The 25105-nt window shown below is 50.9% G+C and overlaps 1 protein-coding gene across 1 annotated transcript in view; it reads left to right on the forward strand.

Annotated features, from left to right (window-relative positions):
• Positions 1-8443: 8443 nt before the first annotated feature.
• The window catches only part of LOC100902794 (E3 ubiquitin-protein ligase AMFR), a 44829-nt gene continuing 28167 nt past the window's right edge, over positions 8444-25105 (forward strand). The window contains exons 1-2 of the mRNA XM_018640367.2: positions 8444-8553; positions 16492-16669. Of these exons, the coding sequence (XP_018495883.2) occupies positions 8444-8553; positions 16492-16669 (288 nt within the window). The remainder of the gene's footprint in view (positions 8554-16491; positions 16670-25105) is intronic.

Genomic DNA, 25105 nt, shown 5'->3' on the forward strand with positions numbered 1-25105 from the left:
TCGATTCCAGGTTCATTTATCCAGTCACCTCGACACCCATGTCATCAGAAGCAGAAAAATCCCGGCAGGCACGATTCCGCAGGCAGCAGCAGCAGACATCATATGACATCTGCTCTGAACCACCGCTTATTGACAGAATTTTATACAACTTCTCGGACGATTCGGAGGAACCAGATAGTGTAGTACGATAAGACGCCTGATATTTCCGGTCGGAATCCCACCGAGCCGATAACGAATACAGAGAGAGACAGAGCAGAAGATACCTTATCTCCTCTTCTGCAGCACAAGCCACGTAACTTTGTTTCCGCGAACTGGTCACCACGGATCTCTCGCTGTCTCGCGTCGTTATCCGTCAAGATCGTTGCTCGATGACTGATTCTGCATACCATCAGAAGGTCGAACAATAAGCTTGGAATTTGTTAAAAGTCTTAACTTCCGGAGAATATGCCTGCCGATTTCCAGCTTACGGGCGAAGAGGAGGGGAATTCCTTGGATTCTCCGCTTCTTCCAACAAATCAAGCGCTCTCCCTCCCTCGCTGTGCGTTCGCGGACATTCCCCGGAGCGAGCAAATCCAATAATAAGACGACAATAAAAACAGAAACAATAATAATTTACAAACATAGCACTGCAGTGTGCAATATCTCCACTTGTCGAGGAGCATGTATTAAAATTCACGGAAATCTGTTTGACAGCCAGACAAATGGACATGGGAATTATCGACCAGACAGAGAAAGAAACCGACAAACACCCCTACTGTGAAATAAAAGCTTTGACCCCCCACAAGATCGCAATCGACGCGAACAGGGCTGTACCGAAGAGCAGGCGTGCCACGGAAGTACGTCGTCTCGTGCTGCGGCAATACTATTCCAACTGAGGATCGAGAATTTGACGGGACAAGAGTTTATGGAGCTCCTTTCGAAGTGGATACATGAGAAGCTCCTCCGCCCGACGGCGGTCGAGTTTATTGAAGCGATTTCTCGCAATTGACCTCCCGGTCTAGAATCCAACTATTAGCCCGATAGCTCCCAGCCGGCAGTGTTTCTTTAGTTCAGTCGAAAGCGGACGCCTCAGCCTCGGATCTCCACGAGTGGTTCAGGACATATTCGAGTCGGGTTGGCATGATCGGCCGTGGAACTTTTTTTCCATGGGTTTGAAGGGTGTCGTCGACGCGGAAAAAGTGAAATTAATCGTCTCCTCGGAATCATTCCCGGCCTGAAAGCTCGGAGATGATAGTCCATGTCGATACCGGCTCTTACCGGGGGCTTGATCTTCAGCTTCTCTTCAGTAGGTACCTTTCACGGAAGTCACTCCGCCAAACGATATTGGTCGGTTCTCCTGTATACCAGAACGAAGCCCAGCGTGAAGGGGTTAAAAGTTCACACTTAATCGAAGGCTTGGCTTCTCGATTTTTTTTCCGATGTCGACGGGTCGGATTCGACTGAATCTCGACTCGGCCGACGGAATGACTTCGTCGACTTAAAATTTATCGCATCATACCAAATTTCTGGACAACGGGATGGGAGCGAAGCCAATGATGATAACTGAAATTACAGACGAGGAGTCCATTTTTTTCCGGGCTTGAGTTGATCAGGCTTCCGCGTGATTATCCGATTTATGGCTACACGTTAGGCGGGTCCATACCCAATACGCCGAAACTTCCACGCAAAAACCCAATACAGTACGCCGAAAATTCATTCTGGTGGAAGCCCCAATCACACGTTCCAAAAGGAAACAAGAATAATTTCCTTCGGAATTTTTTCCTCTTCTCGAATTCATGTCCATAATCGCAAGAGGTTTCGGAGGATACGAGAGTCTTCTGTTCTCAATTTCCTCTTCGGCTAGTCTTTCCATTAATTTTATCGTCACGATTGCGGAAGGTTCCGACGAACGAGAAACCTTACTCGTACAAGTACCTAGTCACAAGTCCTCTTTAAAAGTTTCTCCCTACAACTGCGGGAGGTCATGTGCAACTTTGTGTAGTCGATGAGACATATCTCTTCCGACTCGAATTCCATTGTCAGTCTCATAAGCCTATCGTTCAGCACACGATATTGCTCGGTCAGCGGTGTTATCCCATTCCTAATCGCATCATATCCAGCCTGAATTCCTCCTCCTGTCCCTGAAGATGTTTGATCATCTCGAGGACATTGACGTGGCTCTTCTTGATGATTCTATTCAGAGCCTGATGCCATCCTTCGAGCTGGTTTGTTGTGCGTGCGCCGAAGTTGTGGTGGTGGTTCCATGTTTGGCGTGGGAAGACCTCTCATGTTTCATCCACGTGTTTATGGAATAGAGTTTGAAATCTTCGAGCTTCGCGTGCGCGAGGTGCTCGGATGAAGGAGCGTCGGCATTAATCTCCAACGAACCGTCCTCGATGCGATTCAGCGGCACTAAGGCTGACGCGGCTGTCGACCGTATGAACCGCTTTACTTCAGCCTCTCTGTAGAAGGTGACAAGTCTCGATTCCTGAACTTTGCGCCACAGGCACAGGTCAGAATGGAACAAACACCCTTTCATCTCTGAATGCGGAAAAGACTCTCGGATCGCTCTAAGCGTGGAAATTTCGTAGTCCAACTGGAATGAGGGTGGTTCGAAATTCCTCCCAATAGTGATCGCAAAGTTCTCACATAGCTTGAACATCCTGATGTAGGTTTATTCGAGTTTTTCCGGAAGGAGAAAGTTCGCGAAAGGAACCATTTGACCCCGGAAGAAGCCATGGATAGTGTTTAGTTGCCTGAATATGGTCGGTACAACTCTGAACGTGCCGTCCATGAAAACAGTCGATGCTTCGCATAGCGAGATAATGAGATCATTCGTGCTGAAACCAAGGATTCGGTTGATGCTCCCGTCATCGAAAAGCAGGAAGTTTGCTCCTGTCAGTGTCTTTGTCCACTGATCTTCTAGATTGATCTCGTCACGAGACTGGGGTAAGGGAGGCCTGACTTTGGCACGCTCCCGTTTCCGGCCTCAACAGCTGGTCGATGCGCGACAGAACAGCTGCTTGACAAGCCAGATCGGTGCGAGCTTGCGCTTACGTGCTCACGTTTTCCCGCGACGTTCACGGCACACAGAACGAGCCAGCGCAACGCTGCAACTAGTGAAAGATTCATCCCATGGTTCTCTCTGATCGAGCATTCGATTTTTTGCAGCATGATTCCCTCGCGCTGCCGTCAGCTCGTAGCGTCGTCCAGCAACCTGACTCGTTTCCTCTGAGTATTGTCTAAAGTCTCTTCTCAAAGGCGTGCGACATACAGGAAAGAGGGAAGGAGCTTCAGAAAAAATTTGTCCCGCTACAAGTCAGTGTCAGACCGGGGGAGCACACTTCAACAAATGACTGTCGATGAGATAAAATTCTGGCAATCGATCATTACCGTTGCTGCCACGTCTCATAGCGTGAGGAACACGAGTAACAATCCAGATATAGGAAGTTTAAACTCAGAAGATTACCGTTTGACTTCTGGGCTTTTCGACTTCGTCAGCCCCCCAGTCAGCAAAAGGGGGCAAGCGCTGCTGCAGCAGCATCTTCTGATTGATTCCTTCTGTCAGAGCAGGATCGGTCGAACAGTTCACTCACGCGCCGACATCGGGAAATGAAGTTTGTCTTTTATGTTTTCGTAATGATGACTTTTTCTCTAGTGAAATCCGTCGGTAAGAAATCCGGGGAATGAGCGCTTTGAGCGTGGTTGTAGCCAAGGGGCTGATATCGGCCGATAGAGCCGGTCGATCAAGCGGCCTGTGGTCGTGTAACGGCACTCTCACTCGACTTTGTTTTCCATCCCCGTTTGCTCCTTCCTATTCAAAGAGGAAAACGGAAACGCTTTTCATCGGACATCTCGTCCATTTTATTCGAGTCGTTTTCTACATTCTCGTGAAGCAATAGAGCCTCCGTCTGGTCAAGTGGTGAACCCGACATGATCCATCAACTCGTGAAACCGCCGATTTCACTCAGGAGCCCGGAAATGCCGGAAATAGCTGCTGTAGGAACGATAGACTCCAAACGCAGGTTGCAACGAATCGCGGATAGCCAAGACCCAGGGAATTGTTCTACCGCGAAACGATGTGCTGTTTTCTACCCTCTCCGCGGTCCTCTCGCAATAGAGTCCGAATTCAAAGCCATTCATTCAGTGCGAACCCTATGTCCGACACTGAGCTGAATGCCGTGACTCGAACTATGGTATTGTGTTGAGCTCCGGAGAACTATGCCGCTTCCAACAATTGGCGCGCTCGATCCGCTGCAGGTCCTCAGGAGTCCGCGGGTATTCAGTCTTCAGCAACTGTTCAAGACCGTCCCCAATCACTCGACGAAGCCTCACGTGTGCGATTTTCCTTGTGTGGCCGTTAGCGCCAAAATTCAGCACCAACCTGGTCTCGCCTCTTGACCAATAGGGAAACCCACGGCTCATGAGCGGCCCCAGGTGGATCAAGATATCGAACCCGGGCCGACCCGGAGACGGAAGACGACGAGGAAAGAATCGCGCATCAGTTTTGTACCGATGTACTTGAGAGAACTCATCTGATTTTGCTGAAACGAGAAATGCTCCCATAGTACTCGGGTAGTTCGAACCAAGCACCCGCTCCCAAGACGACGCGACGCTGACGTCCGTCTCCTTGGTCTCCTACTCTGACGACTATCCACTGGCTCTCATCGAATATTCAACTTACCCCAATCCCCTCATCAACTTCTGGTAATTCATGAAACTGGCGACCTCTGGCTTCGGAAACTTGGGGTTTGCCAAAATCGTAAATCTTCAGTCCGGCTCATAACTTATACCGAGCCTGGTTGGAAGGCGGAAAAGCGAGTTTCCGCCGACGATCGGCTAACCATCGGTCACTAATGCCGATGCTGCTGGATGCGTAGACATGCTGTATGAGAGACAGATTCGATCTTTCATCGGAGGTCATGATTCTCACATTCGATTCATGAGCAAACATCTTCAGGGTATCCGCTGTCTTCGCAGCTGGATTCCCTCCGATGACTTTCCCTGCCAGATCTGGTTGAACTCGCCGTTTGTTCGCGGATTCAGGTGGAGAGGAGCTGGAACACAGGAGGTGGAAGTGTGAAAGCAGACGTCCACCGAAGATCAGAATAGACTCGGGAAGCTATGCCCCGATCCCGTCTTGTTTCTCGGCCGGTTTCTTCGGTTCTGGAGCGCTCGATTTTTAATCAATCAATCGATTCCCCTGGGGCACCTTCATTGAGCTCGGAAGGTCGAGTGAGAAATAAAGGTCAGATTATGTACGCGTCGCACCAGTTCATGTGGAAATCACGCTCGACGACCCATGAAAGCCACTGTCTTCATTAACGGAATCAGTGTCCGAGCCGAGGGTCACGTGGTCGAGATATCTGTGGCAACGCTTGCGCCATTCCAATCATGACTCAGACAATTCTCATATTCTGAGACAACGGTTCTGCGAACAAATTTTCCCAAAATCGTTCTGCCGGAGTTCTTTTGTTCAGGTTGAAGGAAGCTTCATCAACCACCGATCCACCAGCAAATCGAATAGCACGGATATTCATCTCCCGGCTCTGATCGCTGTCCGTGAGATGCGGTCGAAAAACCGGAGGGAATCCATCTGTCGACGATCAAGCGTACCAAGACGAGACAGTCCCGTCCGGGAGACAGCACGGAGGACTCACGTAGAAAGTAGCAATGGGATGAGCTCATTCGTTCTCTTTTCTGCGAGTAGATACTCTCCCTTTCGCACGTCATTGCACTCCACTTATCGGAGAAGACGGCATCACCGAACGTGTTCTGAATGCAATTTTGCGAAAGTTCAATACGGATGCTACCGGAGCGAAAGCTTCGCCGGAGCCTGAAGACGCACCGATGGATTACTTCACAGGCGCTCTCATTGGGATGAGACAGATAGCTTCAATGAATCTTCTTTTGCTGGACATCATGTCCGTCAAGGGCGGGCGTAGAGCGGGTTTCGAAGCATTCTTTCCCGGCTATGGGAGACTAGATGCTGGATGGAAAGCCTTAAGTTTCGGATTTATCATGAGTTTAGTGCGCCACGGGGTTCGTCACACCGCGGGGCGTCGTGATTCGTGATTGAAGTCGAAAATATTATTGGAATGTGTGCAGAGAAATTACTGAATTCGAGACGATGAAAATTTATGAATTGGTCGAATCATCTTCCGTACCTGTGGTAGAGAGATGGAACTCGAATTTTCGTACATATACGGTCTGCGGAAGCCAATAGGGAAATGAACCGTCAGGGACAAGAGCCTCCCGTACATATTTTAATTGAAAGGCATGCCCGCGTTGATTTTCCGACCCTCCGCAACTGGCCCTTACATTGTAGACTGCTCAATTCCAGCCGCCCTGAAATTATTTCATTACTACATCCATCCATATCAAGAACCATAAGAGGAAAGAGGATGAACAGGCTGCTGGAGCTGTAGAGAATTCGGGATCAAATTCTGGCTCGTCATTGTACGGAAATGTTATATCGGGAGAGAAGGGCTCAGAGTGCTTGTCCAACGCGGATCTTCGTCTAAGTGAGCGTTCAGTCTGAGCGAGAATCGGGCCTCGCCTTAGCTGCCAGCTTCTAGAATTATTCGAGATCTTTCTGGAGGTCCAATCTTCGGAGGCCAGCGGAGATAGATAGGCACCCCCAACAGAGTCGAGCTGTCGAGAGGCCGTCTGAGCAAACTTTAAGGAACGACATAGACCATAGCGGGGTGGAGTCGATAGAGCAGCACGTGTTCGCCCGGAGAATAGTTTTCGACAGCAAAAGACTCCGCTATTCGGATGATCTGAGCTCGGAGTCCGAGCGCTCTATCTTTCGGCTCATTAGAATTTCTGATTGGAAAATTTCCCGTGGATTCTTCGAACGGACTCCCGGAACGAGATCCGCATCGGAAATCGGAGATTTAGAGGCGACCCCCGTGCGGCGAGGCCTTTTTCCGGCGGGCCGCGTATCTTACCGCAGGAAATTGTACCCAAGATAGCGAAGAATATCTCTGACCGCTCTGATCGCTTCTGCCCCTCCAGGTTAATCCTTCTCGTCCGAAATTTTTCCATCACGGAATCTAAAGAATTGAACTCGAAAAACTCATATTCAGCGTCAGGTTAGATCAGGGGAAATTCGCGAAAGCTACGAAAAGGTGCGGAAAATGCGCCGTGCGACTATCGAGAAATATTGATTTCTCTCAATTTTTGTGAGCGATGTCCGTGCCATGGATGATGACATCTTGAGCGTCAGAAAATGAGGGTCATCATGATGGATGAACAAGGTTGAATCTTCAAAACTTTCACAATCCAGAGCTTAATCGCTCCTGCGCCGATCGTCGTTCATGCTGTCGGGGCTGCGGTACCCGATGCCATGGTTGTGAGCAGCGATGATTGAATCCGCAGGAATATTGTGCAACGAATGCTCGTCTATTCAAGTGATAGCTGGTGTGTGTCGTTCGTAATGAATTGACAACATCGCATCCCTGCGGGCATCTGATCGTGACGTAGTGGAATCCACCCTTGCAGGAATTTCGACGCGAAAGGAAGAATCGAGTCGCGCAGTGGTGTGGAGCTCCTCGATAACCTCATGGTTTTCAAGCGCAAAACCGCCGTGATCGATGAGATCACCGGGTCCCGGCGAGGTGCCTACCTCCACATCAATGGTCGCTAGCGGCAGCCGGCGTCCGACGATGTGAAAGTCGGCAGCGATGCCGTCTTTTGCTCGAGATCGGGAACCATGTGTTTTTTTTGATGTTATGTCTGTGCGTGTTTGTGCCTTCGGAGTGGTGGTCGATGCTGTCGCTGGCGGTGCCGCTGCCGCTGCTGCTGCAACGAGTTGTGGCGGTGCTGTTGTTGAATTGTGCATGGTGGTTGCTTTCGTGCACCACCCTTTCCCGAAATTCTCTCCCTGCTCTGAGCGACAGCAAGATCTGCTACACGGCAAGATCTTCACGAAGAACCGACGAGCGAACGGGCACTTAAGCAGCAGGCCTGGTGCTGACGGAAAGTTCTCATGGAACTTGATCTAATGGACAACTAGACTTCCGTCGTGTTTCCGTCGTATCGTCCCCCTCTAACCTTCTCGTTCTTCCGTTCAACCCGAGTTTCTCCTACCGTCGTCGTCGTCGTGCGGGTGGTGGTAGTGGTCGTGGTCGTCGTGCACTTCTGTGGATGCCGTTTATTGTGGATATGGCTGCCGTTGTGGGAAGCGGTTCTAACCCGGGTGGACTCTAACACAAGAGAAGAGGAGGAGTGTCTCTTCATCGCTCTTGGAAGGAAGCAGCGCTAGCGCTTACCGATAGAACGTTAATGTGCAGTCGGTGCGGGTCGGCGCAGCGCACGATACAGCGGATCCACCGGAACCACAGTGTGGACGTTTTCGTGCTCCTTCGCTCGTTTACCTGGTGGTGAAGAAGATTTCGTGAACCGTTGCGACGACGAAAGGTTCACGAACGAGACGAGGGATATAGCCCTAGAATAAATTATGTCTGATTTTTCGAGTGGTGCCCAACTCCTTGAGAAAATGCCCTTCCCGTCACTGGCCACTTATACGGCTTTCAGTGTCGCGCTCCTAACCGGTGCGGCCTACTACAGGTGAGTTGGATACGACCGATTTGAATGCGAGCGAATTCTTCCTATTTACACCATGGAGACTTGGGAACGGCGGAATGTCGTTGCCCAGCGGCGTGTCGAGTCGGAGTAATTCTTTTTCCGCGCGTGTAACGTGAATCGACGGGCTCATCCCTCGCGAACAAAACTCCGCCCGGGTGTTGGATATATCGCGCGGAAAATCTCTCTGATGATTAGAGCCATCGAGACGTGAATAAAGGCGCTGAAAACATGTGGTCCGAGAACGAGTGATAATTCCGAAGCCCATCAACCCAACCGCTCAACGCATTTCATTTTTGCGATAAACGCAATGTAATATTGAAAGTTATGTCATACAGCTGGACGTGAGCCGGTGCAATCGAGCGAAATTTCAAGCTGCCGACCGCAATCGGCTCGTTACTGACCGTTATAGCACGATGTTTCACCTTCGAAACATTTCGTGGCCTTTCCATTCAAGACAATTGCGCAATTCGGTCTCCGAGATGACACGGAAAAATTAGAGCGTGTCATCGATGGAGACCGATCGGCGGTCCGGTGAGTGAGCCAGGCGAGGTCGCTTGTAGCTTTCGCGCCACATCGAATCCCTCTGTGGCAGACGGAGCAACCGGCCTCCGGCCCATTTGGCAGATGGGTTTTTGTAGACAGCTGGTACGGCCGGATGCGGCCTTCTGGCTCGCTCCGACTCCCCATGATTCTGATGACTACGCTGCTCTCTGGTGCATTGAGATCTCAATGGACGGTGGTGCCGGAACCTCTCCGTACGTAAGCGGGAGCTCTGAAATTCTTCGGCTTCGTTCCTGTGAAGTGTGGTCCGTCCAACGCAAGGAGAAAGCGCGCGCCACGGAAATGGAATACGAACGGCGTTCGGACTCTGTTCATTTTGTCGTCGAGTTTAGTCACGGTAGACTTCTCCTTACGGCGTTCTTCGCCGTCGATATAGAGGTCTTCCGACGCTTCGACTGAGAGCGTACTGGAGCGGGCTGAAGTTCGAGCTCGTTGAAGACGGATTCTCGGCTACGGTTCCATAAAGATGATTTTTTACCAATTGTGATTCGCATAAGGACACCAAGAACACGACGATCGGACTCAGAGGCAGCCATTTGTAGGAGACGTGGAGCACGACATCCTGCGATCAGACAGCGGATAGTCTCCGAGTATATTCTTCGCATTTGGCGAAGTCATCCAGGGCATATTGCATGCGATGCTTCGCACGGTGCCTCGGAGGCGAAAAATTCGCGGAAAGAATGCGAGAATCGACGTGATCCACCGTGATTGTCCAATCACTTCTTTCCGAATCTCGTCAACACGAGCTTCGACCACGGAGGAGCGAGCTGAGGATCTGACGAAAAGAAGAATAATCATCCCATGGAAATTTGGGAACTTTCCAAGCTCAGCTTCTGACTTGATGCCGCCCCGATGATCGATAGGTGGCCGCTCCGGGATGAGAGTTCAAGGTTTCGTCTCAATCGTGACCCACCAATCCTGGCTCATGCATATCAGAGAACGCGCCCTGAGAGATATCAGTCGCTTATCTAGAGATCGTCAGTCACAGATGGCTCGACGTACCGCTCCACCGATTAGAGGAAAGCGTGATCGGCATCGAATGGCAGGAGAGCATCATCACAGTATACAAAATATCTTCGCGGCGAAGGAGTTCACCTCTGCGAGATTCGGACTCGTGGCCGACGTTTCTCGGGGCGCTGTCGGAAGTCCATGAAATCCCATGACGGAGGATTCCAAGAGATTTCCGACGGGGGTTTCCGAGAGTTTGTTGCCGAAGGGCTTATCGCCCAAATCGAATTGCTGTACATATAACGAACAATCGCCGAACGTTGCTGTCACTCTGGTTCATCTGGTGAAATTCCGAGAATTCGGAGTGTTTACAGTTCACAGAACGGCGAAATTACACACGCGGCTCGCAATCAAGTACCTGGGAATTTCAAAGGACCACCAAACCGATCGATGACGGAGGAACTCCGATCGAATTACCGACTGGGATTTTCGTTATGTTGGTATGATCGATGGGATCGAAGTTCAACTGCTATTTGATCTTCACTTGCGTAGGCTAGATCCGAGCGATGAAATTGGAATGCACCGAATGAAACGACGTCCCCTCGCGAGAGAATTCCAGATGCTTCTACCTGAACGACAAATCGCGCGGGTCAGCCTCGTACTGAATACGAAAGCTGTCGGTTGCGACCGCCGACGCGGATAACTTGAGGCCTGTATCTATGGCGAGGGAGTTTCGTTCAGGCAAAAGCGTCTGAAGGCGACCAGCTCGATTAGGTAGGCAAATCAGAGCCTCGGGACAATTTCCGCTGCTCAGTTTTTCGAAGGTCGTGCGGTTCCACCAACAGTAGTAGTGTTTTGTCTTGACTTGGCTCGATTCCCGTTCCATTATACTCATATGAGCCTGGTCACCTTATCTGTTTATCGAATACCGAGAGATAGCAGATAGGAGCGACTAGAGGGTTCGGTGTTCACTCCTTTTTGTGAGATTCGATGTTGGCTTCTGTCTGCGACAGCAGCCTCGCATCTCGCTTTCAACCGGTAAGGCAGTGTTTTCCCTTTCTGTCTCGGCGAGTGCAGGACTAGAATCTCCGGTATCGCTGATTTGAGAGAGTTCATTAGAAGACGAATCAACTCGGTTCAGAATTAGCGAAACCGCTTGATTGATTCAGCGAGGCAGCATGCGTCCATCTGGACCAATCATCGAGGGTCTGCGATTCTTCAAAATATGTTTTCTCGTTCTCCGAATCCCCGGGGATCACAGCGATGCCACAAACCGAAGACGGTCGTTTGGCACACCAGCGAACTTGGTATGGCTGCTCGCTGTTCATCGGAGCATTCATTCATTCATTAATTCAGTCTTTTCATCGATTCGTTCCGGAGTCTTTTGGCGATCGAACTAAGAATCTCGGTGCCCGCAGTATGCTCGATGGATGAGGCATTCTCGCGAAGCTTTTCGTCGACGATGACCGCGGCGGAAGGGACGAAGTCATCGGCGGCAATGAAATTTTTTTTCATTGGCACCCTCAGCCGGCGATCTTACTCCATCTCAATCCAACAGAATATATTCACTTTCTCCGGAAAATGACATCATACAAGATCTGTCTTGCGGAGCTGCCACCGACCGAGGATAATTTCTGCTTTCTTTGTGAAGTCCTTCAAGATGATTTGACGGCCCGACTGGATCGCTATCGAATCCTCTCTTTGCTTCTGATTTTTCACCGCTCCGGCGGCTCCACCGCTTCTGATCGCCGAATACCTTGGATGGTGCATGGATCGCTTATGTCGACCGCAGTTCATTCGCGCGGGAGGTCGACTGTTTGCGATTTCGTCGAACAGCGGCTGCTCGATTCGGCGTTAAGAGAAACTTGAGGAGAAGAAAATAGAAACATCGTCCGATCGAACCTGGGGCAACACAGAGCATGGCGTTAACGCCCGACCGAGCCGTGCGGACTTCCGCAACGTCGTCTGCATGGGGGCGTGTTGTAGCCACCACCACCAGACAACCAAAATCTTCTTCAACAATACAAGCTGCTCGGCTGTCCAGTCAAGCGGCCACCCCGCGTGGCTGTCTGCCATCCAAGCACTAGCCAGAGCGTTCCCGACCCACGATTGAAAAACCTATTGTAAAACTTCACCTGGCTTAATAGTTATCATTACGAAGCCGCTATGGGTGTTTTCGACTCGTGTGGCACGATCTTGGCACTTTGGAAAAGGAATCTCATATTGCTCCACGAATTCTTCCCCCTGGACTTCCTGACGGAGAAACGTCCCGGAGATTTCGATCCGGCTGGTTCGGTCTCGTTGGAATGCGCTCGAAGTCGCGGGAACCTTGTCCTACCCAAAGCGAGAGATGGAGATCGACAAAAACTCGACATTTTTCCAGAAAAATCTGACAAACCGCCGTTCGTAGGTGCTTAAGAGTTCTCGGGCGGCTGCGTGAATTTTTCGGCGAAAATTTCCGCGACCATCTTGATCTTGACACTGAAAATCTTCGTTCATGTCCACGTCTCGACCGAAGATGTCCCGGGGAGGACTTCGGCTATCCGAACGGTTGAGATGTCGAAGTTGTCGAGAGAATTTTCGGCAACTCCCGAAATGAAGACCCCAGCCGAATACAGTACGGCAGGCACTGAAAATGAAACTTGGTCGTGGCAGTCGGAGATACCCGGCCAAGTGGATGCCGAAGGGGCCTCCGTTTGTTGGCCCGGTGGAGCAGGAGAGAAAACGTAGAAAAAACAAGTCTTCATCCAAACGTTGGGTTGAGTCTTGAAGCCCCGCTTAGCGGTTACGTCACACACGGTTCTTCTTCCGTCTTCGCCGGCGCAACAAGCAGCAGCAGCCGCCGCAGCATCGACCGCGCTGGTGGCAACTGCTCGTGGCCATTCGTCGCAGTCACAACAGTGGATTTTCGTTTGCGTATTGGACAAGATCTCGATCGACACTCACTAAGCTTGCTTATAGCCGTTGGGACGAGCGTGGGCAATTTGCCGGCCTCTCGCATGACTAGAGATGCTTTGCGAACGAGAACGATTCCGATGTTTTCTTGGCTAGAGCGCAAAATCTCGACTGCTCGCCGAGAACAGGCGATGCCATTCGTGAGCTATCCGACCAGACCGGAGTCGATTCAGTAATTTCCCTCGCGATGCCAGGGAATCCGCCGGTCCGTGCAGTAGCCGGTCGAGTAAGATTCAGGAGAGCCTCTCCACCTACCATTCACAACGATCGTCGGTGCGCCATGTGGCAACAACGGCTGGTCGCTGATCCGGTCGCCGACGTGGTATGATCCCAAACCTCGTGCCGCCGAACTCTGACCGGAAACTGATCCCCCCACCCAGCAAAGCCGTCCGTGTGTGTCGGTACACAAGAAGTCGTTGCAAACAAACACGACGCACTACACGGAGCTCCCGAGAATGACGTTAGCCAATCGATGATTACGACCGTCATAGTTGGATGGCCTCTGAATGCCAGGCTCGACCAGACTCGCAATGACGCAAAGTTTCTCTGTGTGAATGACTTTGTCTTCGTTCCCGCCATGCACGCAAGCCCGAACGATTGCGGTAATTAGCTCAAGGATCGAAAATCCCGTAAAATCCGGAGCGACTCCCTTATCACTGCTGGAGCACTATTTTTCATTTGACGTATTTTCCATGAATGAGACCGTACAAATCCGCGACCACCTATGCAATTTTTCTTCCGAAGGTCCTGTCCGGGCGTCAACTTTTCGGAAAGCTCATTTGAACGGACGGCTGTCGCGCGAGCCGTTGATCCCAGGGTTGGGCGCGATGACAGTCGCTTCGCAAGAGCGTTTCAATGTTGAATGACAACATGGTATTTTATTTGCGTCCGAGTACTTCGGCCCGCCTGACAGATCTCGTTATTTCGTGCGAGTGCCACTCCGGCAATCATCCTGTAAAACTCACAAACAGGAAATCATCAGTGGAGACAAGCGCTTACTTCGTTACGATGTTCTCATAGCTGCATTGCTTGTCGCCGTGGTCGACAACTTCGCGCAGACATCGGCAGCGAAGAGGTTTTTTCTTCTTGAATGAACGCTACCGTGCTGCCCGCGCGCTGCTCCAACGAGGCGATGCTAGTGAAAGCGCTGGCCGAAGTCTGTGAGAGTGATCCTTCGCTGAATATTGTGGTTCCATTCATCCGTTCCCTCGTTTCTTCGCCACTCGTCCATCGATTTACCCATCCGTCTCGCTGTTCGCCCGCTTGCTTCCTTGACTATTGCACAACAGTTTCAAAGCGTCAACGAACCGATGGACAGGTTGAAGGTCGGAATATTTTAATATAAATATTCTCTGCTGTGGCTCGCGGTCGTGACTTGGAAGCCTCCCCTGTATACCGTGGTCCGCGAACGTCGTCATTTTCATGGCATTGGGTCGCCGGGAATACCTCAGTGGAGTCATATTTTGATGCATTTGATTTTTGCTCAACGCATCGCCTCGACACACACATGCTTTGGCATCTTCTACCTTCCACGCCCACCTCGAGATCATGACTCTTCGAATATCGTGTTTTCCGTACGATGTCGCCGACTCGCATCGGCCGTTGGGGCCCACTAAGCGACTTAAGGTTGCCCGGGCCCCAGGTCGTTGACTCGTGAATTTGCCCTGCTGGTGCTATTGCCCACTTGAGGTTCACTGCTCGAAGCCTCAGCGGCCAACTTCGACTCCGTCCGTCCGTCAGTCAGTCACTCCATCACAAACCGTGCGTCAGTTGCGAGAGTGACAGCGTGTCGTTCGCTGGTGGAATCTCCATGGTTGCTCTGACGTCTCAGATCTCGTGTTTTCGCTTCTCTCCTGTGGATCAGGGATTGTGGAAATTATCGCGATGCTTATTATCAGAAGTAGACTCGCTTGCTAGTTTATTCGGCGGATCGGCTGTCAGATCTTTAATCCTGTCGCCCCCGAGAAGCACGGATTGCGAGTCCGAATTCCGCTTCTGCGGCGTGGACTTTCTCACATGGAATCTAAAGCCACGCGTAGCATGTTTTTGACGGAAGGGACAGTCCCACGCACGAATCATTTTATTTCCAGTCCATGCGTGGGACTAGAGCTTAAGATTCTAGAAGAATATCGAATGCATCAAGTCAGAGCCTTCGTAGCGGTTCCCAATTCGAAATCACCGAAAATCCAAAAAACCAACTCGGGCTGGGTTTCAACGGACATGCGGGTATGCGGCGGAAGGCGAGCTACACCGACCCGGAGAGATTTTCCGTTACCTTCCTTAGACTTTCCAAGCGGATCCTTGAAGGAGCCGTGAGCTCAAGCTGGGCGCATATCTTTAAGATCGCAGACTGTGTCGGAGCCACCTGCGGCGCTTTCGCTTTCTGTCGCACCGTTCCCCGGACATCCATCTCGTAGTTTTCCCAAGCGAGAGAATTGTGAAGAGCGTCGAGGAATACGGTGAACGGATTCACTTTCGCATGCCTCTAATCTTCTGAGTTCAGTAGGACGACGTGTGCGTGTCTCTGGTAGTGTTTGTTTGGCTCGCGGCACCGAGGGAGCGTTTCCGTGCTTCCAAAGTACCCCTTGTCCGGTGGAATCTCTTTCCACGAGAAAATCTGTCGTCGTCATTAAACCATGGGTCACCATCAGCACCAGCCGCTTCCGAAGTTAGCTGGACAGACTCTGTTTGACCGGTAGTCGGCCGCTCGGCTCTGCTGGCTCGCTGGCTTTTGTTTCGGACAACCGAGTTTTCGCATTCGGGCCAAACCGTCGCGAGCCGCTTTCTTGAAACGGAATAAACTGAAGAGCGCACTTATCAACGGCTAGCATCTGATTGCATTTTCCAATTCGAACCGCTAACTGGACTGAGCAACGGACAAAAGGAAGAGGCAACAGTCTCAGTCTCCTTGAGCGACGAGCATGTCAGAAGCTCCCGCAGATTTTCCTCCTTTCGCACATCGTTCGAGAAGATGAGTTGCGACGGTGTGACAGAAACCTCGTTCGAATCCGCTGAGATCCTTCCCCCTTCGTTCGAATCTCTCCAGGAACGCCATTCATTCTGGTCGGAGAGAGAATCGATGGAGCTCGAGAAGAATTGGAGAATCGTTAATATCGCGAAGAGCATCCGCTGATTTCCGGCGATACTCCGTAGAAGAAGTGATCCGCGACGCGAATCGCAGCCCGCGTCAGATCCGGTCAACGAAAGTCCCGCTCAAAATATCTAACCTTCAAAATGTGACCACTCGGAGAATGCTTTGATGGATCGTTTTCATCGTTCGATGGAATATTTCGACTTTCTCCTTGTTTTCCGAGAACGAGCAGAACTCTCATCCGATGAAGTGTCAAAGGACCCCTCGTCCAGGAAACAATTTTGAAGCTGTTCTCGACATGCAGCTCCGGACATCCGATATTCCGAGAGACAGATCTCTACAGCGTACGTATTATTCTTTTCCAGCGTTGAAAATTCTGCGACAGAAGAATGGCGCTCGAACCCAAACTACACGTCGGGCATCGCGGAAGCGTGGTCGTTCTTCGGAGGTGCCACCGTGGTTCTCGAGAGCGAGGATCGTTCCACACTCTTCCGGCTCGCCGAGGTGGTAGTGCACCTTATGACGGATCCTCTCTGCATATTGGTGAGTGTGTGAAATTCCGCCTCTCCAAGCTAGGTAATAGGATTACGACAGCGTTCTTGAACTTGACAAGCTTGAGGTCATCGGGAATTTGAGGAAGTGTTTATGCCTGCATCTGGTGTAGGATGGAACCGACGTGATCTGTTCAACGGGATAGTGTCTTCCTTGTTCGTATCTGACCTTCTGTGCAGAGAACGTCCGCTGCCTTCCTCGCGCAGTCTTCTACGGCAGCGGCACCTTACTCGTCTACGCTTCGGAGCGACGTCAACCAGAAAAGCGTACTTATCGCCCCGGCACCCGCTTCCGCTAGACGGTGATCTTTCACGAAAATCCTGTACGCAAATGTATCACTTGAAAAGGGTTGACTCGATGAGAAGAACACCCATCGATCTAGCTGTTGCCTCCACGCGATGTTGTCGCTGTTCATTTGTTTTGCTTTTCGTATTGCCTCCGCTGACGGCAACGACAGACATGAGCGGTGGCGTCTGTCGAACCGTTCGTTCGTTGGTCCGTTCAACTGTCTGGCGGGGTAGCTTTGATTATGTTCGGTGGTCGGGCGAGCAAAACGCGGATGTGATGCCGTGGTCTATAGATATCTGCGGATGGAACATTTTGCTTCCGATAGCTTTATTATTCATCAGACGCTGTCAAGGTTGCCCGCACAATTGAACGCACGCAATTCGAGCGATAGTTCTTTCGGTCGCGTTTCGTTCCCATTTCAGTTCGGATTCCCCGGTGGTTCCCATTGTTTCTACTGCTTGTTTCCACTTTTCGGAAGGGTTCCGTCCGAAGGCTTCTTGTATTCAAGAGAGTCAGTCTTTCTTTCAATATTTCCTCTTTTTCCAACCTCCCGCACACTTATCCGCCCTCATTTTTGGGCAATCGGGAAACGCTCCCTCTTTTCCCAACGGGGAACTCTTTCGCTCGGGATATACGTTTATTAGGATGAATCCGAATAAGCCGTCCGTACTTCAGGATCCGTATGTTGGATACGCGTTACCTGTCGAAATCTTTAGCGATCCGGGAAGCTGCGGGTTCGTTCAACCGATCCGACGGATCAACAGTCAGCGGGCGCTCATCAAAGAGCAATCGGCCTCGAGAAATTATAATTGATGTCGTGGGAGGTTTCAACATTCGCTGTCATCACCGTAAAGTGAACGGGTTATCCCGAATAACATGTTGGCGAGTGCCGGCAACTCCTGACAGCATCCTACAGGATGAGGTCCGGCCCCCCATCTCAGAGTCGGCCTTCGGACACTTGGGTTCTGGCGAAGGGCTGGAGCCTGGAAGTTTCCTAGCAGATCATGATGTCGCGGAAATCATGTCTCGGCACATCATGTCTTTTGGTTCTCTGCCCGGACTCCATGCGATGATGTCGCGGATGCGGGCTCTAGTTCGCGAGCTATTGTCCGACTTTCATCCCGGGTTTTTGTCGAACCCCATCAAAATCCGGTTTACCATATACAGGTGGTTACTGGATGGCTGATAAAATCGACGATCTACGTTTGAGCAGGGGCAGAACGAATCTTCCCGTGGCTGCACCGTTTGTTTATACCGCTCGCGGCCTGCGCGATTTCAGGATCAAAAAAAGACACGCTGTTTACTTCTCACACGGGCACCGCGTGGAGCTGATACGATACGCCGGAACTTCACGATGACTGTGTCATAAGATCTCTGTGTTGATAGCTGTGGATTGTCTTCAGGAGCCACCGATTCCAAGCGACGACGAACCGATGGCGTTTTCTATTAGTCGATCTTATTTCGGCCAGAGCTTCATGTCGCCTTCGTTGAGGTGCACCCGGGCATCCGTCATCGAAGAAAAAAAACAGAAGCCGCGAAAGAGTAATTGATTGGAACGATAGTTCGAAAACGCAGAATTGCCGCGAATCTCGCATGGAGCCGCCATCTGCGTCACGGCTAATAGGTGTTCCGATCAACAGACCGATAGGACGAGACGATCAAAGCCGTCAAGCCCGCGGAATATATCACTCGAAAACGAAAGCAAGCAGGATCGAGCCGACACTAGCCGAACGACCTAATGGAAAGTCGTATTGTCACCGAACTTCTCCGTCGAAAGTTGTGCATCGATGCCCGGGTAGTGAAAGTCGACCAAGATCGATCGAGACGCACGTGACCGAAGTTCATGGGACACAATCGACTAAGCTAGAAAGCGGCGGCTCCGAAACCGAAAATGCCTCGCTCGGTAGCCAACGAAAGAATGGCGGAGAAAAGAGAAGATGGAAAAAGGGCAAAGCAACTTGGTGCGGCGAGAGTCGCTCGGCATCGCCGGTGCATTTGCATGGCGGAAGTCCCCACACACAAGCGGCGCTATTGAGCCAGTAAGATAGAGCGAGCACGAGGAAAACAGACAGACATTTGAAGATCTTCCAATGCGTTTGTGTGAGCGTTTGTACATGCTCGCGTCGATTATTCGTCGTTGCGTCGGCGAAGCAAGGGGAGAAGACAGCGTGCGGTGGGAGCAAAAGGCTTCACGTCTCTGCGTCTATTACATGGCTGCCTTAATAACGTTATCGTTGAATGATATATGAGGGAAGCACTATGGATCCAGCGGCAATCATGCGCTGAGATGGATGAACGAATTATTGACACCGTGCCCACGGTTCGGGGCTCTTCGGCAGTGGTGAACTCCGAGCCGGGCTCATGCTTGACGAAAAACTCCGTCACTCACGGTGTCATCAGGAATCACCAAGCACGACATACGGTCATACGGAGACCGAGTATCGTTCACCCCATCCAGTAATGGGTCATTGTCGGGGATTCTTACGGTTCTTCATCCCGTCAGTCCTTCAGTCGGTCAATCAGCGGTTTTCCCTGATTTTTTTTTCTGTGGGCACAATAGCTTCCTCAAAGAAGTGCCTCGAACCGTCGCTTGTTACCAAGTCCTTGCTTACTAGCCATTTACTCAGCCAGCGCCGACATCGCTGGCCTGAGCTGGAGCTCCGGAATCCGCTCATTTGGGGAACTTTTTTAAAGAGCGAGGAGAAGTCTTAAAAATTCAGCGAATAGTATTTCCAAAAATCCGCATAGATTTCTCCCTTGGGCTCCTTAGTTGCGCCAAGACGTACTTTGCCGGATTGAGCCTCGCGAGTCAAAGTGCAAACCTCGTTCGTGATCAAGTGCTCCGTGGAAAAATCTTGCCGCGGACGTTTTTCCACGCTCGACCAACGTGCCATGCCGAAACCGAGGCCGAGAGAGCGAACGCGAACCGCGAGCTCGTACGATGAGGACAAATTCATCACGTGGCCATCATATACCGCTTACTCATCGCGTCTTCGGGAGCGTAGTAGTAAGTCGATACGTTTCTCTCTTCGGTGTCCAACCAACTAGTCCCGCGGTGCAACACCTGGCGGGCGCTAGATCACCGGCGATATCCACTACTCAGTTCCCAGATCGATGTTCAAACTAACAAGTCAGCATCGGTTCGTCGCTTGCGCGCTCGCTCGCTCGATGATCGGTTCCTGGCGTGCCGAACGGATCGCGACTGACCACCGAAAGTGTTCTGATCGAATGAAAGCCGAAACCCCCCGTCTGGCTCCGTTTCGGCGGGAGCAACCGCTAGTCAATGGGTTGTTGGGTCCTGAACCGATTCACTAAGTTGGATAATCATGGAAGTTTACTCGACACGGCTCCGACTCGATAAGCTACGACCCCGAAATTTCCGAAGGCTTCCACGGTTCTCTTTTTTTAGCCTGGCGGAACATTTTCCGAATCGTGATTCGAAAGCGATCGAGAATTCGCTTCGGGACTTTTCCCATTATTCGAGACATCCTGTTACTGAACTGTCAGCTAGCTAGAATACTGTCGGAGTCATGAGCGCTCGCTCCAAGCAGCTGCGAGTCGCGCGTTGTGACGCCGGTCGGGAAGCTAGCGCAAAGCATTTTCAGTGTCGTCACAAGCTGGAGGAAGAGGAAGTGCATGCGTTTTCTATTGTTGGTCGCTGTTGCGGCTCCGCCAGCTTCCCTTGTGCTTGTCTCCGTTTTTCATTCGAAAGCAGCTGACTGACTGTTCGGTCGCTTCAGACGACCGACGAAGTAGATCTTCGACTGACTGTCAAGCGATCGAGTCTCGATTTCAGCTCAGAGCCTCAAGCCGAAACGTCGGTGGGGCGCTCTCGCGGAGTTAATCCCGCGGTACCGCATTCACCAGACGACGCCCTGGAGGGCGCGCGGTCTTCGGGCGGAGAAGCTGTGTGTCCCGAGCTGGACCAACAATCAAGACCTCCCCTCGGTTCTCGAAGAGCGCTGTCTGAGCCTCTCACCGACGTGACGCTTTTTCGGCAAGGAAGTCCTCGAGATCAGTACGATCGACACCGTCGAAGAATTCATCGGAGCCAAATAATAGCTTCGTCGCATCTTCGCGGGGCAGCAACGGCCCGTTACGTAATGCGGCAGCGCCATCTTCAGTGCCGGGCGTAATTTGTCCGTTGGCCCCTGTTCGCGGCGCCGGCGCTATTCCGCTGCAGTCGTGCAAAGGCTAGAAATCCAACGTCGTCGTCATTCGCTTCTGAGCTTCACGTTCGACGAATTTCGCGCTGCTTACGTGGTCTCGGTTGATGTCCCATTGGATGTTTGCTGTTAGCTCATACTTGGATCAAATGGCGCGTAAGATTGCCGACCGGTAAAATCCGCCTAGGCCCCGCTAAGACGACACGAGGGATTCCTAGGTGAATGCCTGGACAGAGTGTGACCGAACCCTAGATCATCCTTTAATCCGGGAGGGAACTTGATTTGTTTGATCGCTCGGGCCTCTCGCGAAGGCTCTCGGCGTCAACCGTATGCAATAGTCTCGAGATGATCCTCCGCCAGACAGCTTACGGTGGCTGCGTCTATCCAATCAATCGATCGATCGATCGAGCAAGGTCTTGAGGGCAGATTATTTGAAACGAAGTTTCGAATCCCCCGTAGAAGTTCGACTGAGAAATTTATTCAAACGGAATAAATTGGACTTTCGCCTTGCAACGTTAGATCGCAATGGCAACAGCGGCGACAGCGGGAGCAAGAGCCCACTTCCGCAGACGTTAGCGACTCGCAGATAAACAGAATCAAGAAAGCGTAAATAGCCATATATAACATGAAGCGTGTTTGAATCGTGATAGGACTGGTAGAGCCACTTATGGGAAGAGTTGCGCGGTGGCACGAATCTTGTTACGTGATCTCAGTCGGTGAAGAGAGCGTCCGCCCAAGCGCGCGGGCACGCTGAAGCACAGTGTTACTGACGTCGACTTTTAGGATTCTCATTTTTTCGATCGTTCCCCAATGTCGTCGGATCTCCTTCCGGTCCAGAGTCTTCCGAACAACCCTCTAAGAGGCTCAGGAGTAGACTATCAGTGTGACGGTGCCCTCACCCGTCGAGAGCACCAAATGGTGACGGTCGGGCTGAACGTCGCGGACGGGGATTGCTGCGGTAGCGAGAAATGTTCACACAGAAGCGAAAATCCACGTGTTCCGACTGCTCGGACTGTCTCCTGACTACTATTTAGAAGCGGAGCAGAAGATGAATTTTTCAGCTGCGCTCATTTGACGAGAATGAGTCATTACCTTCTGGGTCTCAATCTCCGCGAAGCATTCAACTTTTTGGACACCTTGATGGATAGCTCAGACTATTTCGGACTGCTTGTCGATGGACGACTATAGTTTGTGACAAAGGCAAGGCGTATCCATTATTGGAATGCTCTTCAAGCGGACCGTGAGTCGGTCCGTTTCACCGTCCGACCCATCGACCCACCAACGGTCGGTCGGCCGACCAACGGACCGCCCGAATGCTACTTCTCCTTTCTGTCGGTTCCTGATGGGAACGCGTGACCGGGCGTGATATGTCAAAGGTCCCCAGCCAGTGCCGCCATTGTCAGTTGTCATGCCCGAGTTGAGAATGAAACAATGGTGGCCAGGATTAGAGCATCATCTCCTTTCTGACGGGTCAGAGCTTCGGACACATGCTTGATTACGGTCGATTGTGTCGACTCGTTATGTATCTGGCGCGGCTCATCTTCTTCGACTTGGCGCCTCCCTTAGGTATTCTGGCTGGATGAGCGAGCGACTCTCGCATCCACCCATTCTTCAAGCCGTTCCAGGGGAATAGGACTTCATTGTCCGTTGCCACCTCTTTGGTCACCGCTTTCGTCTTGGAGCGAGCCAACGAAGATTTTCTGACCGGCACCTTCGTCCGTACGCGGCACTGCTCTCGTTTCCGATTATTATTATCTGCCGAAACCTTGAGGACTTCCATGTAGCGCGCTTGCCGACTTCCAATACGCATCAGCTGCATAGGAGTTCTCGAACGATGATTTCGTGTGGGGCGCTGAGTATCCGATACGAATTATTTTCTGAAAACCTTGCCTTTGTCGGTTAATGTGATCCTTATGCGGGGAGAGCTATCATCGAGGAAGCGACGCGACAGGATTAGTTGGTAGATCTCACGTTTTCTGATTCATGTCTGAAATTCTAACCGGACGGTTCTAGGCGGAAACTAAAGCGCATGATCTAAGTCGTGTGGAGTCGTTCCTGAAAAACGGCGAGAAGCAGGAAAAAAAGAGTCACCGCAGGAAAGCGAGTGATTCATGGTCAGATGGGTTCCGGAAGTGTGTACAACAGAAAGTCGATCTCGAAAATTGTGAGGCTCCACTGAAGCGACGACAGAATATTTGATTATCAAAGGAATAGGATGTGACGGAAATTATCGAGAAAGGAGCCTGGAATAAACTCTAGCATGAAAGACTGCAGAACAATGCATAGCGGGCGGAAGAAACGCTGAAATACTGACCGAAAACTTCGTCTTTATTTCACCATTCTCTGATTCATGATAATTGTTGATCGATCGATTGATGGCGATTTTCATAAATCTTCTGCTTCTCTTTGAGAATACAGACCGAAGATGCAGCAGCCCGCTCATGCCTTGAGCATCTCCACTCGGAGGAGGAAGAGCGGGAACATGAGTGGAGAAGCGTCCGTGAACGCGATCGCGGCAGAAGCTTGATGCATCCATTCGACATTACTGCTTCCCGGAGCAATCGTTTTGGAGTCCTCCTCGGAAGGACTGACTTTCTCATCTCTATCTATAATTCCGTTCTCCTTCTCTGCTCGATTCAGTCCGTGAATGAACTATCAGCAGAAATGATAACACCGGACTCGCCACCGCGACTTTCAGTCGGCTCGACTCGTCGCATAGATTCGATAGAGATTCATCATTGTGGTTCTCAACAAATTGCTTATCGTCAACAATAGCTGTCAATCTGTGTTGGTCGTTCACAGCCGGAAACTCTCTGCTCGTCGAGGGATCGTCGTGAGATTATCAGCACAATTACTTGTTCACTTTATTCACTCCAGTTCAACCGTCTTGAGTCTGAACGAGGAAAAATCTTTGGTTCGGCACCGGCGTATCAATGACGAACCCAGGGTCCTCTCTGCGTGGTTCCTTATACACAGTAACAGTGAACGTACTCGGGACCTTGAGGGAATCCGGCATGGCTTCCTTGTGGCTTCGGAGACACCGATTCAGGACCCGCAATCTCGAGGAGCTATCTTCCGTTGGTCTCTTGGAATACTCGAGCAAACCTATTCCAGAGAGAAACTCAATCCATCAATCTGACAGAATCTCGATTCCGTACGATGCCGAGTCGATTTTGGCGGAGACTGCTCTGATACAGGGTCTGTAAGACCTGTTTGTGCGTCCTGCCTTGGAGAACGGCAATTCGGAGCAGCTTGCCTCGATAATAATTGATTGCATCGTGGAATCGCTGTGGGTTTCCGGGAACATAAACGAGGAGACTTTCCTCGAAATCGCATGTCGTGTCCCGCCAGGAAAACTGGAGAGACTAATTTCAGACCTTCAGATGTGAACGCTGCGACATCGCTGCGTTCGTACGCATTTCCAGGGATTGTAATAAATAGCCATAACTCCGAATACAACAATAATTATAAATACTCTGCGAAAAATCCTAAATCGAGTGCGACGAGGAGCGAGGCGACCCGCCTTACATCAAATCTCCAAAAACCGGACTCCGATTATCTGACGAACACAAAATGCATTATGACTTGTCCGCGATTTTTCTTTTCCTTCACATTCCATTCTCCTGATACTTGTTTTTCTCCATATCCTCGGAATTCTCTCGTAATAATTCCGGATAATTCCGTTGGAAATGGTTTCATCGGGACCCTTTTGATAAACCCTTGAGTACAAATGTGGAGAGAACATCTTTCCCCCCGAGTTCGCCGATTCGAACGTTGGCGACGTCGTCAGAGATCTATGGACAAAGTCTGGGCAACGATTGAGGAGGGCCATTCGAAGCTCCGGCCTCAACCTCTAGAGAAAACATGTGTGTGCAGGTATAAAGAAATATAATTTTCTGCATGTATAAACTCTCAACGATGATGATAAAGATTATACGACGGTCGGACGCCATTCTGTCATCAGTGAAACTGA

The sequence above is a fragment of the Galendromus occidentalis genome, unplaced genomic scaffold, assembly GCF_000255335.2.
Source record: "Galendromus occidentalis unplaced genomic scaffold, Mocc_1.1 scf7180000077484, whole genome shotgun sequence".
NCBI classification, from domain to species: Eukaryota; Metazoa; Arthropoda; class Arachnida; order Mesostigmata; family Phytoseiidae; genus Galendromus; species Galendromus occidentalis.